The sequence below is a fragment of the Gopherus evgoodei genome, chromosome 11 (genome assembly GCF_007399415.2).
Source record: "Gopherus evgoodei ecotype Sinaloan lineage chromosome 11, rGopEvg1_v1.p, whole genome shotgun sequence".
Taxonomy (NCBI): Eukaryota; Metazoa; Chordata; order Testudines; family Testudinidae; genus Gopherus; species Gopherus evgoodei.
Window position 1 is genome coordinate 23,958,286 of NC_044332.1, and position 17,219 is coordinate 23,975,504.

The 17,219-nt window shown below is 44.4% G+C and overlaps 1 protein-coding gene across 3 annotated transcripts in view; it reads left to right on the top strand.

The window, feature by feature from the left end:
• The first annotated feature begins 9,857 nt into the window (after positions 1 to 9,857).
• SF3B1 (splicing factor 3b subunit 1) overlaps positions 9,858 to 17,219 on the top strand; it is a 37,155-nt gene continuing 29,793 nt past the window's right edge. The window contains exon 1 of one of the 3 annotated variants that reach the window (XM_030581107.1): positions 9,858 to 9,995. In XM_030581107.1, coding sequence (XP_030436967.1) covers positions 9,968 to 9,995 — 28 coding nt within the window. In that variant the 5' untranslated portion in view covers positions 9,858 to 9,967. The remainder of the gene's footprint in view (positions 9,996 to 17,219) is intronic. The other 2 variants (XM_030581108.1, XM_030581105.1) reach the window with 2 other exon arrangements.

A 17,219-nucleotide genomic window follows, 5' to 3' on the forward strand; every position in this document is an offset into this window, starting at 1 on the left:
GTCCCTGTCCCATTCCTTACTGGGAGACCCTGGGAGTCCCCAGGTCTTAGCAGGTGACAGATTAAACCCTTTAACTTTTATCCTACCTTATCCCCGAGACCGGTTCCTCACTGTCGCTCGGGACCAAAGCTTCTCCACCTTCTGGGGCGTTGCACCGTTGTGCCTCCTAGAGTCGACCGTACCGGACTTCGCTGAGGCCCCCGGTGAAAGCACCGGTGCGTGCTGGGCATCAGTGACTGTCTCAGTCCGTCGGCCACTGGAGAGGGTCCGGGCAAGGCTAATTTTTCAGCCTCAGACCGTCCCTTCGTGGTCACCAAAGCTGTTGCAGGGGGGAAACAGTTGGGGTTCGTTTGCCCGGTGTGCATATCCCCAATGACCACACCGGAGTGGAGAAGCAAGTATCTTTATTTGAATCAAATAAGGTGCAAGGAGATATAAAATCTCAGATCATGCACGCATCACTATCCGTTGCCATGTCTTATATACCTTACTTGTTTACAAAGATGCTCACAGGTGCTACAATTCATCATTTACAATTCATTAACTACCGGATCTTTTAATTAACTATATCCTTAACCCATACTACTGAACGCCCCCCCCCGATCGATTACATCTTGTACCATAAACAAAAGAACACAAGAAAATGATAAATGATTATATGTACTCATGCTAACTTTAAAGGAACATATTGTTTAGCTTGAAAGGCAGTCGTAGGCCTGAGAATGTAAACTTCTGACCCCACGCCATATTGCCAGTTACCTGGAGCCCTGCACCCCCCAACACTCCCTTTCCCCCTCTTTTACCAATTTGTTTCTTTCATCCACTAATCTTGTTGGTCTAGATAATCCCTATCCTGAAGAGTTCACAATCGCTCCTACATGTTCGTATAGCACCAAACAGTGGTGTCTTGATCCCCAACTGGAAGTTCTAGACAGGCCTGTTGAAAGAGAACTTGAAGCCCCATCCTTTCCTATTTCACCCCAGTTACAGACTTCTGGTAGTGGGGCCCTGAGCTCAGGTACAATTGTCCCCACTTTCCTCCCCTCTCATCACCCCTGGTTTTAGCCACAATTTAATTCCCCAGAAGTTATTAGGACTTTGCATTTCTATAACCTGGTTTTGACCAGCTGTTGCCATCTGTTGTAAAGCACCATGTACACCTACTTAGAATCATAGAATATCAGTGTTAGACGGGACCTCAGGAGGTCATCTAGTCCAACCCCCAGCTCAAAGCAGGACCAATCCCCAACTAAATCGTCCCAGCCTCGGCTTCATCAAGTCAAGTCAAAACCTCTAAGGAAGGAGATTCCACCACCTCCCTAGGTAACCCATTACAGTGTTTCACCACCCTCCTAGTGAAAAAGTTTTTCCTAATATCCAACCAACCTCCACCCCCCGCAACACACATATACACTGCATCTTGAGACCATTATTCCTTGTTCTGTCATCTGGTACCACTGAGAACAGTCTAGATCCATCCTCTTTGGAACCCCCTTTCAGGTAGTTGAAAGCAGCTATCAAATCCCCCCTCATTCTTCTCTTCTGCAGATTAAACAATCCCAGTTCCTTCAGCCTCTCCTCATAAGTCGTGCTCCAGCCCCCTAATCATTTTGTTGCCCTCTGCTGGACTCTTTCCAATTTTTCCACATCTTTCTTGTAATGTGGGGCCCAAAACTGGACACAGTACTCCAGATGAGGCCTCGCCAATGCTGAAGAGACGGGAATGATCACATCCCTAAATCTGCTGGCAATACCCCTACTTACACAGCCCAAAATGCTGTTCGCCTTCTTGGCAACAAGGGCACACTGTTGACTCATATCCAACTTTTTGTCCACTGTAACCCCTAGGTCCTTTCTGCGGAACTGCTGCCTAGCCACTCGGTCCCCAGTCTGTAGCAGTGCATGAGATTCTTCCATCCTAAGTGCAGGACTCTGCACCTGTCCTTGAACCTCATCAGATTTCTTTTGGGTCAACCCTCTAATTTGTCTAGATCCCTCTGTATCCTATCCCTACCCTCCACTGTATCTACCACTCCTCCCAGTTTAGTGTCATCTGCAAACTTGCTGAGAGTGCAGTCCACGCCATCCTCCAGATCATTAATGAAGATACTGAACAAAACTGGCCCCTGCACTGACCCTTAGGGCACTCCCCTTGATACTGGCTGCCAACTTGACATGGAGCCATCGATCACTATCCATTGAGCCCTGACGATCTGGCCAGCTTTCTGTCCACCTTATTGTCCGTTCATCCAGCCCAGGCATGCACAACAAGCAGTGGGTGAGGGAGGGGGGCTGAAGAGGCGGGTGGGCAGTGGCGGGGGGGGAGGAGGTGGCGAGGGAGGAGGGCTGAGGAGGCGAGCAGGTGAGCAGGCAGCGGCGGGGGCTGAGGAGGCGAGCAAGGAGTCAGTGCCTGACCTGTTCTATTGATCTGGTCTGGCTCCCATCCCCTCTCCAAGGATTGCAGCTGTCTGGAGGTGCCTGGCTTCCATGCCTTCCTCATTCACACCTCATTCATTCAACAGGACAATTGATTACAAAGTTGGGGGAAGATCTTATTCTACTTCTAGCAAAAAGACAGTTTTCTTTTACCTTAAGTATACTACTTTAGGGGCCCGCTGTAACATATTATCAAGGTTCAATACCGCTGTTTCGGTGGGGCAGTGCTGGGGAAGGAGGGTTTGTTTCCACGGGGTGGGTGGTGCTTGGGGGGGAGTATTTCAGGGGCACTGAGTGGCGCTGGGGGAGTGTTGTTTCAGGGGGGCTTGGCAGAGATGGGGGGGGTCTGCGGGGCCATGGGGGGTTGGCCCTCAGCAGTTTTCTTTGGAGTAATATGGCCCTCGCTGCTTTATGATTTCTGCAGGCCTGATCCAGCCCATACTTCTTTATCTTGCCAGCAAGAATGCTGTAGGAGACCGTATGAAAAGCTTTGCTAAAGTCAAGGAATAACACGTTCACTGTTTTTCCCCTCATCCACAGAGCCAGTTATTTAATATAGAAGGCGATTAGGTTAGTCAGGCATGACTTGCCCTTGGTGAATCCATGCTGACTGTTCCTGATCACTTTCCTCTCCTCTAAGTGCTTCAGAATTGATTCATTGAGGACCTGCTCCATGACTTTTCCAGAGACTGAGGTGAGGCTGACTGGCCTGTAGTTCCCTGGATCCTCCTTCTTCCCTTTTTTAAAGCTGGCCACTACATTAGCCTTTTTCCAATCATCCGGGACCTCCCCTGACCACCATGAGTTTTCAAAGATAATGGCCAATGGCTCTGCAACAAAACATAAGAGCAAGCAGGCATAGGTTTGGCTCCTTGCCTTAAACTGACTATCTCTTTCTCCATTCAGATTCAATTGGCTTCCCTCAAAACAAACTTTGGGGATTTATTACAAGCTAATACACTTGGGGTCACAGCACATACCCTCCAGCAGTACCTGTCTTGCAGTGTTGTAGAATTCAGTCCCAGAGCACAACACCTCACAGGGCAATGCCCTAACCCTGCTTCAGTTTCCCCTCATCTGAGATTATCATCTTGGCTTTCAGCACAGTTTGGGTGCTTTGGTGACCTCCATCTAAATCACAAAAATCCACCCCTTTCAAGGTATCAAAATAAAAACAAGTCTTCCACCCCCATCTTGGCAGGCAAGATTCTTCCTGCCTGAGGGACTGTCTTTTCCTTCCTCTTCACCTCATTTCCAGCACTTCCCTCCCAAGCTCTAATCAGTCCTATATTCTCCTTATCTACAGGTTTCACTGCACATCATCACAGGGTAGCAATATAGGAGGAACCTGTGGCCACCCTCTTCTATAGAATCCCAGGCCTGGAAACCCCTTCAGTAACCACAGTCAATTCTGCTTCTCTCACCCAGGGCCTCTTCCTATACTGCAAACCTTCCTGGTGGCCCTGCTTCTTTTTTATAGAGCACCAAACTCTAGAGACTTCACTCACTGTTCTACTCACTCTGGATTCTCTCCTAGGTCTCTTCCTTACCTCCAATCCCGGTCTCAGACTTCTTCCTCAGGGCAGGGGACCATAATCCTCCTTCCAGAAACTGCTTAATTTCTAGCAAGCTCCTTCCACTTCCCCAAAGTTCTGTTTTACCCCAGGACATCCTTTCCTCCAGTTCTCTCCTGACTCTCAGCTCCCCCTCTATCTAAAAAGCAGGGCTCTATCATGCTCAGGAGGTGGTGACTCTACTGGCACGTGTCCCCCAATATCAGTTGGGTTCCACTATTCCTTTCTGAGTAGCTGTTCTTAAATAGCCAGGCCTTGGAACAGGGTGGGTTCAGGAGCGCTGGCAGCCTTTTTGGCGCCGTAGGCGGTGGAAGGTCCCACCCCCAAAATGGCATCCCCGACAGAGGCGGTGGAAGGTTCCACCCCCGAAATACCACCAATGACCACGGTGGCCGGATGTTCGGCAACCGCGGTGGCCGGACATCTGGCTGCTGTGGTCGCCACCTCCCAAATGGCAGCACCCTAGGCGACCACCTAGGTCGCCTAATGGGTTGCACCAGCCCTGGGTGGGTTGGTCCCAGGTCCCCACTGACAGTAATGGGGACAGCTCACCCTGTTACATGCAGGTATGATTTTTTTCATGGCTGGCATTGGGTATATTAGTAAACAGGACCAGTTGCCTACTGTCTTCTCTGTCTTGCTCTTCTGAGACTCACACACACGTGCAGATTTTTTTTTCCTTATAACTACATTTAAAAATGTGAGGCTTTCTTCGGGGTTACATAAGGCTACTGTATGACAGCTCCACTGGGATACAGGAGTCATAAACCCAATAGAAATAACTACCTGAGAATCTCCCTGATGTGAGGTGGAAGGAGGCATAGAGCTGGTGGAGCATGATGGGGACATCACAAAAGGAAGGAAAGAATGTGTCAGAGAAGGGGCTATGGTAGGCAGCCATAAGTTAGAGTGGTCCTGGGAAACAGTCCTTTGCTGCTTCCAGAATCTGTGGGCGAGAAAGGATGAAAGCCTTGCCTCCCACCCTCAGACTGCACCGAACGCAATCACAACACAAAATTGGGGCTAGGTTTTCTAGTTTACAGGAGATGGCCTATTTTGAAGTTAATTATTAGAAGTGTTCCTGGGAGTCATGCCCTCTTCAACTATTGACATATGCCTTATTTCCGTTATGCTGGAGGATGTTTAGTCAGAGCAACTATTTGTAACTAGAGATGGTTAAGATTCTGAATTTGTATTCCACAGGAAATTCAATCATTTTGAAAATGTTTTGACTCCAAATAAGAGAGAAAAAAAAAAGGAAATTCCAAAAAATGTTATTTTAGGAAATATTGAAACATTTCCATTTGATTTGTCCTTCCCCAATTTCTAGGGTCTTCTCACACTGCCTCAACTCTGGGGGATTCTCCGGGTTGCTCCTCGAAAGTCAGGGGTGGCCCAGGAACTCTCCTGGAATCACAGGAGTCTCCTCCCAGGAACAGAGTGCCTAGAAACTTTTAGTAGGCTCCTAGCTATATGTCAGGGTCTCAAGCCAGAGATCTCAGAGCTTCCAAACTCCCTGCTATGGAGCTGTAAGCCTAGAAGCCTGGGATTCCCTGCCTTGGGGCAGTCAATGTGGCAGGGCCACCCCAGAGCCATGGACCCTAGGAGCCCCAGTCCTTACACAGTCCACATGGTGGCGATGCTCTGGAGTCATGGATCCTAGAAATCTGGTCTCAGCAGCCTGCTAGATGAGGTGGCAGGAAACCAGGCAGGTTTCTAAATGAACCCTGCCCAGGCAGGATCCCATTGGACCCTTTCTGTCTATTAGCAGAAGTTTATCAACACTGAAATATGTCTGTGAAACATTTAGTTTTAACTAATTAGCATTTTCCAACAACAAACCACAACAAAATTGTCAGAAAATTCCTGACCAGCTATACTTATAACCTTGTTGTTGATGTTAACTCTGCAGCACACAAACATTAGAAGCCAAGTTTGAGACGCAAGAGAAGGAAAGACACACTAATCATTACGGGGAACACCATCATGTGACAATGACTCCAATTGGTTACTGTCACCCAAAAACTCCTCAGTGCCAAGTGTCAAGGGGGTTACAAGAATATCTTGATGATGGTATGTACATTCTGGTTCACCAGAGAATATCGTGTGAGGTCTTAAAAGAAAGCCAGGATGATATTGGTCATTAATATTGTTGTGAAATGTATGTACTGACACTATGTAAGGAGTTTTCTATGCATGCTGAAAATGTGTTCCCGAAGTCTGTGTCAAGGCAGAATTGACAAAACAGACTTCTGCCAGAGAAATATGTTTATTCACCTGTCTCTTTTGGGCTGCATGTAAATTAAGCATTGGAAACCAACACAATGGAAGCCCTATTTACATACAAAATCAACAGGGAGTCAGCACACTGGAAAATAAACTACAAGGGGTCAACCCTGATTGTGGGGACAAACAATGAACTTTGGGGGATAAAAGGAGAAGGCAAAAGGACACACCTTTATCCCTGCATCTAGGAAGTAAATGGACAGTGTGTTTATATTCATGGAAATGGGCTCTGAACCACGCTTTGTTCTGCAAAGGACATTTAGGGTCAGCTAAATGCATTTAGACTAAAGGTTAGCCTGTTAAGTTTAGTCTTTAGAAAACGTGTTATACTTTTGTTTTATATATAACCTGTTTTCATTATTCTTACTCGTTATCTCTTAAATCTTGACAAAACAATCATAAGTTTATTATCAATTAACTATAAATATATCTCAGTTCTGTGGCATTATACAAGGAGCTGATCCTGAGTTGAATCATTCAAGCAGGTGTGTATACTGTTCCTTTGGGGACAGCAGACCTGGTATTACTGTGAGTGTTCAGTGGATAAGGGGCTGGCCACTGCAAGGGAATGTTTCAAAGAGGCTCAGGTACCGAGTATACCTGTTAACCTGTAAGGCAAAGGAAGGGCTGGCATAGCCCAGAGGAGATTGTTTGGGTGATTAGCAGACTGGAGGCATCAGGGAGCTAACTTCCACTAAAGCACAAGCAAGCCCCTTTCTCACTGGAGGCAGGAGGGTAACAAGGTGACTCACAGTCCTGAGTACCTTGAGAACCATCACAGTGGCATAGTCATGGCAGGATTTACCCACAGTTTGCTGGTTAGCTAAGGATCACGTTCCAAACACTGAAGTAAGAAGTTTGGAAACAGATAGGATTGTTACAGCTGATTATTATCTGTTTATGTATTTTGAGTAAAGAAAATACTATAAAAGAAGGTATACAATGAGTAACCATAATGAACAGCAAAAAGACAACCTGATCTATCATGAGGACTTGAGGTCTAAAAGACTGGAGGTGTCTGGAAGCTGACAAGTTAAGCATAAGCAAGACTCTCTCTCACTAAAAGCAAGAGGGTTACAAGGTGACTAACAATCCTGGGTACTCCGAGAACTATCACAGTTACAAACATTAAACTCGTGCTACACTGAATTCTCATCTATTTTGATCTCCGGACCTGGTTTCCTGAGAGACTCAACAACTAATCCTTTCTGCGGCTATGGGAAGAAGGGATGGGGTGTCAGCAAACTTCTAGCAAAACATGAACTGATAAAAGGGAATATAAAAATAAGGGAAGAGAAGAAAAGATCCTCACCCTCTTCCAGCTATTTGAATGCCCAGCTCAAATAAATGAAAAAATAACATTACAGTTAGATCATTCCCCAATTAAAACTGAATTAGACCATACAGCTTGACAAGATTTATCTGCAACACAGAAAACAAACTATAATAAAATATTAACTTCCTCCCCATAGCAACATCTATCCAATTAAAAACTCCACCATTTATCCCACTAAAAATTCCAAACAGCTGTGCTAGTCCATCTCAATCTGACTTTAACAGGATCTCTTAAAATGCCCTTAATGAACTCAAACTGCCAACATTGGTTTGATTAATACATTCATTTAAACTTCTCTGGTACATCAGGAAAATAGAAGAGATATGATTTATGACATCTTTGCCCACCTACTTGCTGGTGAGACCAGGTTGCTGACATCTGTCTATCTAATCTACCCATTATTTGTATTTATAGAGCACCCATCAAGGTAGTGTCTCAGCATAGTATCATTGAGTGGCTGAAAACCATTACAATCTAATAGACTTTGGGAACCTAACTGAAAATGGTGGTGGTCACGCTAACTCAGGAGAATAAAAATAAAAGCCACCACAGCTTTTGCTATAATTTCATGCAGTTTTCTGTTGTTCTTTGTTTAACAGAATACAGAGCCTTTCATCCCTCGGTCGCTAGTCCAAGTCCAATTCAACTTTCTGCGTGTTTCCTTTAGGGTTGAAACTTTCCAGGTTTGGTCTGAGTCTAAAGGTGATTTTTTAAATTTTAATTTGAGAAAATCCACTTAATATGTTTCTGAGTTTAGTTAAGGTTTCTTTCAAGCTTCTCCAGCCAAGGCAGCCCAAAGGAACATACGGAATTAAGATAATTCTCGAGTGCCCTACGCAGTGTCTAGAATCACTTTTGTAGGTGCAAAGACCAGCTGCTGTAGCTACGTTGAGAAGGATTTGCAGGCAGTTTGGGTCAGATTTTTACAGGAGTTAGTCACTGAGGCGCTTTTTGAAAATCCCACTAAGCACCTATCTGCATCTTCGGGTGCCTAAATACCCTTTAAAAATACCAGCATAAATCAAGATTAACTCCAGATAAGTCAGTGGAATTGCACTACTGCAAAACTAGCAAATAAGACCAGACTTGGACAACATGACTTTTCACCAAAACAAACAAACCTTTTAAACATTACAGAAATCATGGTGGTGACACATGGCCACCCATACTCGTAATACCGCTTCGGTATTCTAAAGTAGCAGCCTCAAACACTGCTACTTGCAGTAGTGTTACTGCAGGGTCATCATCAGATCAGCAGTGACAGATAGAGTAGATCAGATGTCTATCTAAGCCCTTTCAGGGTTGTGCTGATTTCCTATGCTGTGTGTTTTGGGTCTGCTTGCAGGTCCCAGGTAGAACAATCGTGTTGCCACACTGTGCTATGGTGGTATGTCATTCTAGTCAGCACATTGGCACTCAGGTGGAACTCTGTCTCAGTTTGATGATAAGTTGACACTTTCTTGGCATGGTGCCACAATCTCCTAGCACTGTGAAAGGCAAGGGAACAGCTGCCACCAATAGCATGGACATGACTCAAGCTGGGGGTGAATACACGGCATTCCCTATATTCCTTACCCACCATCTTGTGCTCCAGAATGTTTTTTTAAAAACGTCTGTAGCTTTTATTATGAAGATAACTTCCAAAATATAAAGCCTAACTGATTCAGTGACTTCTCCCTCCATTTACTGGACCTGAGACAATATCTTTGAGGGATGTGAATTACCTCATTAATCTGTGAGGTTTTAACTCATAGATCCAATTATGAGAATTTAAATGTCAGCATTAACTGTCTCACTGCTTCTCAAAGTGGGTAAGAAAGGAGAAAAGGACCATGCAAAGAATATCCGCACACTTTGCTGTGAGTGACATCACATTTTCGTGCCAGGCCCCCCCGGGGGGGGGGGGGGCTCCAGAGAGCAACCCACTCTGTCATCTCCAGAATCAGAGAGGAACTTCGCCTGGCAGATCACAGCCGGGCACCCGCGCTCCATGGGCGGGCCCAGCAGGACACCTGAGCTCCGCCAAGCAGCGAACCAATCAGCACGGCGTCCTGTCAGCAGCATCTGTCCCTGGCATCCCGACTGGGCGGAGCTACGAAAAGCTCCACCCCAGCTCTGGCTCCTCAGGAGCGGGCTGCCCGTCACGGTGCAGCACTGCGCCCGCGCAATTCTCACCCCTCCGTCGACACAACCCCCCTTGCGCAGCCAGTCTCCGTCGCCCCTCGACGCACATTGCGCATGCGCAACGAGTCTCCCCTCCCCCCGCCCCTCGTAGCGGAAGTGGCTGGGGACTGGGAGCTCCAGTTCCGTCTCGGTGTTGTTCGCGCTGCACAAAATGGCGAAGATCGCCAAGACCCACGAAGGTGAGAAATGGAGCCACCCCCGCTGGGGTGCGCGCGCCTTGTTGCCCCTGGGCACCGCGTCGCCCGGTCCGGTTGACCGCATGGGGAGCAGCGCAGGCCGCGGCGAGCGGTGGGTGGGCGAGCGGGCGAGTGGGCAGGGCCTGCGTGTAATGGCGTCTCTGCCTGCGTCTGCTCCAGGCCCCCCCGGTCTGGCCTGGCACCATCCGGGCCGCCCCGCCGCGGGAGAGCGGCGATGGGTTAGCGGCGGGCGCCGAGCGAAGAGAGCGGGGGTGGTGGACGCCGTAACACGGGGGCGGACGGGCGGGAGCGGCTGCGCTTCATTTTTTGAAGGTGACGTCTGGCCCGCGAGCCCCCGGTCCGCCTCTGGTCGGAGCCCGGCTCGGTCCTGCGCAGTCACCTTCCCGGCTCCGGGTAGAGGCGAGCCATGTGCGGATCCAGTCGGGATGTGATTCCGTGTCGGAAACTCCGCCTCGCCCACCGCGCTCCCATTCTCGTTACCTTTCATTTGGAAATACAAACACGGGTTATTGTCTCCTGCTGACTGAAAAGTGTTGCACCAAAGCTCGGTGGAGGTATTCTCGCTTTACAGGTGGCTGCACGGCAAGTCCGAAAAATTATTTAAATACTGCATGTTACAATTTACTCTCCTTCCACACCAGAGACTGGGAATTGGTAACACTAGTTGATCTTCTTGCATAGTCTTTCTCGACCTCCATATCAGCAGTATTTATTTTGTAATAAAAGAGTTGATACTGGGTTGCTAGAGAGAATAGACACACTTGTTACTTATATAGTGTGTGATGTTGTTCCTAAAATACTGTTAGCCACTCTGCCCAAATGAGGTTATACAGTAATTTGTCCTGATGAGAGCCCAGTTCTACATGGTAGGAGCATTCTTGACTTCACTGAGGCTGAGTGGCTGTAAAAGGATCTCTTCAAGCACAGTCAGTTGCAGGATTAGGCCCTTGTCATAATAACTGCTGTTATAAAAAATTTATGTGGGTTATTTGTAGCCAGATTCATTTCTCAAACTGAGCATATGCAAAAGCTGCCTTGCTGGAATATGTCTGCAATACTTCCTAGTTCTGAAACAGCTTTAAAGCAAATTATGAGATAACTGATAGAACAAAGGCTCTTAGTAGTCCAACACACATATAAACAACTTATTTGAATGCATCATACACTACTCAGATGAAGGGTGTTGATCTGCCAGGATTTATCTGTACTGCCAGACTTCATAACCGTAATTTACTAGTGCAGCTCACCTGGTGGTTGTGATGGTGGACCCTGTAATGTAGACAAGGTGCATTCATTTCTGGTCATTTCAGGGGTCTTGGGCATTGGTGCACCTCAGTTCCTCCTGTTGTCTGCATGTGGGCTGTAATACCTTGGTCTAATTTCAGTTGTTGGGTGTAGTGTATGGATGCTGGGGTTATGTTGGTAGTCTGTGAATGTATAGGATATCAGACTGAATAACCTGATGATCACTTTTGGCCTTAAACTCTATGACTGTGTGGCCATGTCTACACTATGGGGACTATGGCAGCATGATTACAGCACTGTAGCCATGCCAGGATAGGTCCGTAGTGTAGATGCAGAGTACAGTGATGGAAGGGGGTTTTCTGTCACTATAGGAATGCCACCTCTCTGCTCTGGGTTTGATCAGTGTAGGTACTGCACTCAAGGTTGTGGATTGTTCAACCCCCTGATTACTGTAGGTGTATCAACCCAAATTTTAAATATAGATAAGGCCTATCGTGGAGAGAATCTGAGTGTTCCATGGGTTGACACTGAGTTTCTTCGGTGTCTTGTCTGTGCTGCCAGATTTCATAACCATAATTTACCAAAAATGGTAACAATACAAATATAAACTCCAACCTTGCAAACATGCACATGCTTAATTTAACCAGCTTCATACTCCATTGACTTTAAAGGGACTGTGGACTAAGCGTGAGCATGTTTGCAGGGTTGGTTACTCTTAACTGCCAGGTGTTAGCCTTGGATCACAAATGAAATGAGTGTTTGTTTCATACTAGTTCTCCGAGAATATTGTCAGCATGATTAACAACCACATTCGTGTTCAGTGTTGCAACTGCAGAGTTGTGTAGTATATAGCTAAACGTTCCAAGAAGGATATCTAAGAAAAAAATATATCATAAAGCAATTTTCCAGGGATCGGAACAGAGAGATTAACAGCTTCAAATTCTTACTATCAACTGGATAATTTTAAAGGGAAGCTGTCATGCATAATGATTTTGCTTATGTATGAGCACCTAAAAGTGATTCACTAGAAACAAAAGTGAAATTGAATAAATGGGCTCAATGTCCAAACTGAGGCTTTGTCTATGCTATGGACCTTACAGCTGCACAGCTGTACCGCTGTAAGGTCTCACATGTAGCTGCTTTTTGCTGGCAGACAGCTGCCGGCATAATTCAGCTACCCACAATGAGCAGCATTAGCTGTGTTGTCAGGTTTTTTTGTTTGTTTTTTTTTTGTTTTTGTTTTTACAACCCCAACCAACAAAAGTTTTACTGACAAATGTGGTAGTGTAGACAAAGCCTAACTGAAGTAGACAAAAAATAAACAGAGTGAATTGGGAAAAGTAAATTAAATTAAAAATATTTCTTTAATATGTTAATACCGGGCCAGATTCTTGTACCTTTTCCCACATTGATAGTACCTTATGCCACAAACAGCCAACTGAAGTAAATGGAACTGTTTGTGGTGTATGGTACGACCAATGTGAATTTGGTTATCACATTCTGGCCTACCTGGAAAAAAAAAGTGCTTCGTCTAAATTATTTTTAACTTGAAGATGTCAGTTGCATTTGTAAAGACTCAGTGCTCAATACCCGTTTTTCTAGCTAAATCATACTCATGATGCTATGCTTTGTTTAAATTCCATGGTTTATAAAATTTACAAAAGAGGGTGAAATACAGAAAAGGAAGAATTAATACCTTCATGTTGTCAGATATTATAGTTTTTCTTCAATATTAAAAGCAAAGAAAGATAAGAATGCAGTTTTCTTTTGAGAAAAGTATAGTTCTTCTTCAGACTTAAATTAACAATTCTATATATTTGTATTAAGGTCCCAAACCAGTAAAGCACTTAAGCAAATGTTTTGCTGAATCAGGGCTGAGATGGTGATCATTTTAGTTTTGCCAGGATTTTTCAAGATAGAAAAGTCACCAAGCTCATTAAGTACTTTTAAATAGGCCTTTTAACTGATCTTAAACTAAAGTCTTCGCTGCCTAGCACAGTACTTGTTAAATATGCAATCATGCTGCCTGTCTCTGATTTCCTGTACTAAGCAGGATGTGTCTGATCAGGAGTTGTATGAGTGATCGTTACAAAAAAAACACTTGCTGTAACTTTCCTCTGTGGTGTTGATTAAGCTTTTCCTTTTAAAGGGGTGTCTTCACTAGACTCTCTTGCTACAAAATTTTCGCTATTGCTACAACATGTTCAATTCTATTGGTGGTAGAACTGATAAGGCTCCAGAGGGTTGTTTTTAGCACTATCACACAGACTGATCTACACAACACAGTCCTTAAGACGTGACAGATATTGATGCCTTGGTTATTTGAGTGATATGGTGTAACGCAACCACTGGTAATGATGGGAAATTTTTGCAGCCTGTTCCTGTTGAAAACAAACAATTGTGAGGGTACACAGGGAATGCAGAATTGGGGCCTAAATCAGTGCTGACCTTATACTAAGTGTGTGTTTTATTTACTGTCTTTTTGGAAAGAGATAATGTACTATTCTGCTTTGAAAAATACCATAAAAGTGGCGTGGTGAGGTTCCATAGTCGTATCTCAATGATTCCATATCAGATCTGCTCACATTTAAAATCCATTTTTCTATCCAGCAGCCCTGAAAACTGCACCTGAGCCATCAGACTGGGTTCTTTAATTTTCACACATGGTAACCAGTTATAAGGATTTGTCAGGTCAAATTATTCCGTCATTTGCATATGTACAAAACATTCCCTTGTAATGCTTACCATAATTTGACCTGCGGTGTTTTTTAATTATTAGTGACAGTGTGTGAGAGGAAAGGAACCCAGCTCTGATTTCCGATCTGATTGAGTTTGTAGAGCTGACAGATACAATTTAAAAGATGGGTTTTTCTTCCCCTAAACTAAGCCATTTTTATGTGAATCAGTGACCCACTATAAACCTGGAAGCCTAAAAGTCCATTTTAGTTTGATTTGACTCTGTGTTTCTATGTGGCCCAAGATTTCAGATTTTAAAATAAGTTTTACAATGCCTAATATTAGTAGCTTTTAATGAAAATAAAGTTTTAGACACCAGGCTGGGTCACAAATCCTGTAAAATTTTTAAAACTTAACGTTTTTTAATTTAGTTTTAAAAATTTTACAGGATTTGTGACCCAGCCTGGTGTCTAATGCAAGATAACTAGAAAATAAATCTGACAAATCCATTCATCCTGGAAAGTAGAAATGAAATGAAGAGAGATAATAAAGAACACAAATAGTGAAAGGTTTTTAAAAATCCTTTGAGCTTTAATTTCCTAAGATGATCTACCAGCTGACAGTGCTTCTTAAAAATTGAGTATTAGACCATTTATGGTCATTACAAATGTTTATAGGATTTCTGCAAGAGTGGGATATAAACTCAGTGTTCTGGTCAAGTATTGGGTTGTGTAATTGTTCGGCCTGCTGAAATTGCCTCCTCCCAGTTTTGATCAGATATTGTCTTAAAACATCTCTGTTTAAGACAAACATCTATTGAAATGAAGTACAATAGGAGTGCAAATACAGCCAGACGTTTTGTGGGGATTTCTGTCCTCTTTGCTGATGAATCCACATCTTTGCTATCACTGTAACATATTTTGAGTAATTGTTCTATTAAATTATAATTGAAAATTTAATTCTTGTTGTGGCATTATAAATGGCAGGCACACACTGTAATCCCATTTATAATTATAGCTTCTAACAGTTGTAGGGACAAATAGTTTCTTATTTCTTGTTTGCTGGTTTGGTTGGGAATATAATAGAGCTGCACGTTTGAGTCTTCGGGAGGTAGTGAATATCTGGCATTGTTATAGTTTTATTATCACTCTAGTTGATTTCGGGCCTGATCCTGCTTACGTCGAAGACAGTGGCAAAGCTCCCATTCATTTCATTTGGAAAGGCAAGAGTGTGGGTATATATGCGACTACTGTGTTGGGGCATCACTCAGAGGGCAGAGTTAAAGTTTCATGGACATGTACCGTAACTCTGTATATCCTGCTTTCCAGAAGTTTTGAGTTTGCCTAACTCAAGTTGCTGGAGTGGCATGAGATACCACTGAGCAACCGTAACTGTCTGTTAACGAAGTCCTTTGTCAATGAATTTCTTAGTGTTTTTTTTTAACTGAAAAATGTTGGTGGTAGGAGTTAGAGGTCATTTAGGAAGTTGTAATGTGTGTAGTTGAAATGCTACTTCTGCCAGGTAATGATAATACTTAGTTCTTATGTAGCACTTTTCATCAGTAGATGTCCAAGAACTTTACCAAGGAGAAAAATATCATGCTCTCCATTGGGGAAAGTGAGGCCCAGAGCAGTGTAGTGAGTTGGCCAAGGTGAGCCAGCGTGCTAGTGGCAGCAATGGGAATAGAACCCAGACTTTCTGAGTTCCAGTCCATTGTTCACCCCATAGGCCACATGGTTGCTATGTGATTCCTAAGTGCCTCTGTGTCCCGTCCCCCCCAACACACTTTGTTATAGTCGAGTGGGATAATGGCTGTACTTTCAAATGTTTGGAATGTGTGCTTACGGGGTCAGTGAGAGAAATCTGACATGGTTTATGTCTAAAAAAACCTTGATGATTTTATTACATGCTAGTTACAGTAACTTCAAATGAATGAAAGAAGACTGGTGTGTTTCCTTCCTGCCCTGCAAGGTACATCCCGCCACTGCCATTTCTAGCTTACCCTCCCTTTGCTGTCTCTTTAAGCTACTCACGGGCCAGGTGTGTACAAAAAACAGTGGTAGACTCTGTGAACCTTAATACAAACTGTTTTTTTTCCAGATGGACTGTATCTCAGGAACCTCTTGCTCAAATGACTCCAAATTTGGATAACTAAGCCAAATTTTATGAGTGGGCATGTGTATTTTAGATCACTTAGAAAAATCACCCTTTAAATAGAAAAATCTTCTCAATCTTAACAGCTGGAGAGATGGTGCTCCACTATCCAAATTTCCAGCACAGGATAATCAAGAAAGAATAGGAGGTTCTGAGAAGTGTGAAGTAGTCCATTGATCTCAATGTTTTAATTCTCAGGAGAGCACCCCATGGAGATGAATGCAGCCTGAAACAGTAGCTCTGAGGGGTATGAATTCCTGTGTTCATCTGAGACCTTATCTACACTATAGAATGTCAATCTATATTACGTCCACAGACAGCTGCTGCAGTAATTAAATAGCTTTTGCATGCCTACACTATGCTCCTTGTGTCTAGGGTAACCAGATGTCCTGATATTAGGGACTTTGTCTTATGTATACAATTATATCCCTCGTCGGCCTGCCCCAGAAAAAAGTGTCCCAATTTTTCATACTTGCTGTCTGGTCACCCTACTTGTGTCAGTGGTACACGTCCTCATTAGCAGCGCTTGCATTGATGCAGATAGCAGTGTCTATAGGTAGCTATCCCACTGTGCAGCGTGCCACCATCTCATGCAGGGTATTTTGGGAGGGTTTTGCAATGCCTCATGGGGCCAAATGAGTCACACAGGGGTCCTGGGGACATGATTTCAGCATCTCATAATGCAATGTTCTCCATCCCATAATGTTTTGTGCCTCTTTTCAAAATTCCCGCAAACCTGCACATCCCTTCTCACTGTCTGCCATGTGTGTCAGAAGTATGGATCCTGCACAGCTCTACTATTCTGATGAGCGTTGCAAGCATGGGGCACCTGATCTTGCGGTTTTTGCAAAGCCACTAGAGGAGCTGCAGAGAACATGGCTATTCCTTGGAGGCTAGATTTCTGTGGGACGTAGAAAGAAACCATTCATAGTTATTGGTGGTATTCACGGAGCAGCTGCAGATGGCGAAACGCTGGTTGTGGACCTGGTAAACAAGTACCGGCTGTTGGGTTTGCACTATAATGCAGATTTTGGATAAGGAGCAATAGCTGCAGAATTTTCAGATTCACAAGGCCACATTCCTGGATCTGTGTGCAGAGCCCTCCAGCAGTGACAGCAAACTGAGATCTGC